We start from the raw sequence: 2500 nt of genomic DNA, 5'->3' as shown, positions 1-2500 counted from the left end.
GGAAGAAGAGATAGGAGGAGGAGGAGGAGGAGGAGGAGGAGGAAGAGGAGGAGGACGAGGGAGAAGGGAGGAGAAGAGAGGAGAAAGGAGAGAGGGCCAGTTTGGAGGAAAGCAAAATATTTCTTCCCAGCTTGAAGCAGGCGCCGTCTTGCCGCCGCGAGAACACTGGTGCCCTTCAGGTTCCTCTCCTCCTGGCGGGTCCTGGAGACTGGGCCCTTGAGTACACGCCCCCTGTAGCCCCAGAAGGCCCTTGGGTTCTATTTAAACGCTGCTCAAGTGTCCCCGGAAGACAATGGCGGCAGTGAGAGGTCCGGCGCCGCGATGCTGAGGCTGCGAAATGAACAGAAGAGGAATTTCAATACACGTCTTGAAGTGCTCGAGAAGACGGTAGCGTTGTTAGTGCAGTGAGGAGGAGGTGGCGGCGCGACGGGAGGCTCCTCAACAAGGCTGGTGCGTCTGTCCGTCTGTCTCTCTGTCTGCGTGGGTAGCTGTCTCCCCTCCGGTGGTTCCCCTTTGTGCTGAGTTAGTTGCCGCCTCATCGTGTGTGTCTTGACTCTACGTGATTTGCTGCGGTTCCTGGAAGCTGTGTGCGTGTATGTGTGCGTGTGTGTGTGAGTGTGTCGGTGCGTGTAAGTGTGTGCGTGTGTTTGACTTGGGCCACCTGCTCTAATTACTGCCTCGTGTTGGGATGTTGAACAGTAAACGGTGAGGCAGGAAATTGTCTGGTGGTGCGTGTGTGTGTGTGTGTGTGTGTGTGTTGGGGAAGGAAGAAAGGTGTGCGTGTGTGTGTGCATGCGTTTGTGTGGCGGTGCTAAATCTATTCGGTGGTGATGCTCAGAGCCTTGTGATGCTAACCAGATGAAAATTAAAGGGGGAGAAAGAGGACACTGATAAACACGACAAAAGTGCTGAGGGACGAGAGCAGTGACTGGGAATAAAGTCAACATACACACGCGGGAATTAGAAAGGCAAGGACAAGCAATGCTGGTTCTGGACAGCGGCCACGGAGGATGCAGGCAGGCAGGACTCCCGGACATCAGTGGAACGAAGAGTAAAGAAACAAAGGAAGTCCGATCATGATAATTTAAGGTGAAGACGAAGCAGGAAGCAAGTATAAACACAGACAGTTGGCAGAAGGAAAACAATAAAGAAATGATAACTGAGAAAGAGAATACGTAAAATAGAAACAGAATACAGAAACAAAGTGCATACAGAGTGAAATTAACAAAGTTGGGTGAAAGGTAAAGAACAGAAAAAGAAATTAGACAGAAAAATAGAGCAAAACAGCGATATGAACACGTGACGGAGGAAAGAGAGTGAAGCGTTACAAAGTCAATAAGAAGCGAACACAAGAGCAGCAGCATCGGGGGGGCGCCATGCCAGCCATCAGCGGCCCCAGCGAGGACCCGCTCTCCTACCCAGACCCTGAGCCAGACCCTGATGTGGTGGGCGTGGGAGGACTAGGGGTGGGAGAAGGAGGGGGTGAGGGGGAGGACATGCTCATGGGGGAGAGGGATGACCCTGGCTATGAGTCAGACGGCCTTGACCTCAACCACATTCGGACTGTGATGTGGAATCGCTTCATGGAACAGTCGACCGTGATCGTGAACGCCACGGACGACGGACAGAAGGTGCTGAGCTGCTTCGACCAGTTCATCGCGTCCATTCTGGAGTCAAAGGACGGCGGCCCGGCGGCGGGCTCCTGTCCGGTCAAGTTCGACGGCGTGTCCTGCTGGCCCCAGACGCCCCCCGGCACGCTGCGGATCATCCCCTGCTTCGACGTGTTCAACGGCGTCTATTACGACCCCTCAGGTGAGTACTGCCAGACTGCACCACCCACTCAGGCTAACACAACCAGGTGAGGTAAACACAGCCAGGTGGGGTGAACACAGACAGGTGGAGTGAACACAGTCAGGTGAGCGCGGTGGAGACAAAAATATTGGAAATTGATTGAGTAGTGGCGCCGCTACAACGCTATCACTTGACGCCGTCTGTAATGGCATCACGGGGAGCGCCGCCTCACACACGGAAAACTGCCGTGCACCACAAACCAGCTCGATAACCTCAGGGAATAAGGCGACCACTGCACCACTACACTAAACCAACTCACACTCACAATTCACAACACACGGCGTCACACAACAACATTCTATGACTTGTATTAGGTTAGTGCACCGTTATTAATTCAGTCTTTGGAAGTTTCTCCAACACACACACACACACACACACACACACACACACACACACACACGGCCCGGTAGCTCAGTGGTTAGAGCGCTGGCTTCACAAGCCAGAGGACCGGGGTTCGATTCCCCGGCCAGGTGGAGATATTTGGGTGTGTCTCCTTTCACGTGTAGCCCCTGTTCACCTAGCAGTGAGTAGGTACGGGATGTAAATCGAGGAGTTCTGACCTTGTTGTCCCGGTGTGTGGTCTCAGGCCTATCCGAAGATCGGAAATAATGAGCTCTGAGCTCGCTCCGTAGGATAACGTCTGGCTGTC

At 53.6% G+C, this 2500-nt stretch overlaps 1 protein-coding gene across 1 annotated transcript in view; it reads left to right on the top strand.

Annotated features, from left to right (window-relative positions):
* LOC123519993 (diuretic hormone receptor-like) overlaps positions 1–2500 on the top strand; it is a 157606-nt gene that overhangs the window by 48943 nt on the left and 106163 nt on the right. The window contains 1 exon segment of the mRNA XM_045281760.1: positions 1–1812. This exon segment is cut by the window's left edge and continues 78 nt beyond it. Coding sequence (XP_045137695.1) covers positions 1377–1812 — 436 coding nt within the window. The 5' untranslated portion in view covers positions 1–1376.

This window comes from Portunus trituberculatus, chromosome 46 (assembly GCF_017591435.1).
Source record: "Portunus trituberculatus isolate SZX2019 chromosome 46, ASM1759143v1, whole genome shotgun sequence".
NCBI lineage: Eukaryota > Metazoa > Arthropoda > Malacostraca > Decapoda > Portunidae > Portunus > Portunus trituberculatus.
This window is presented reverse-complemented; position numbering and strand designations above follow the sequence as displayed.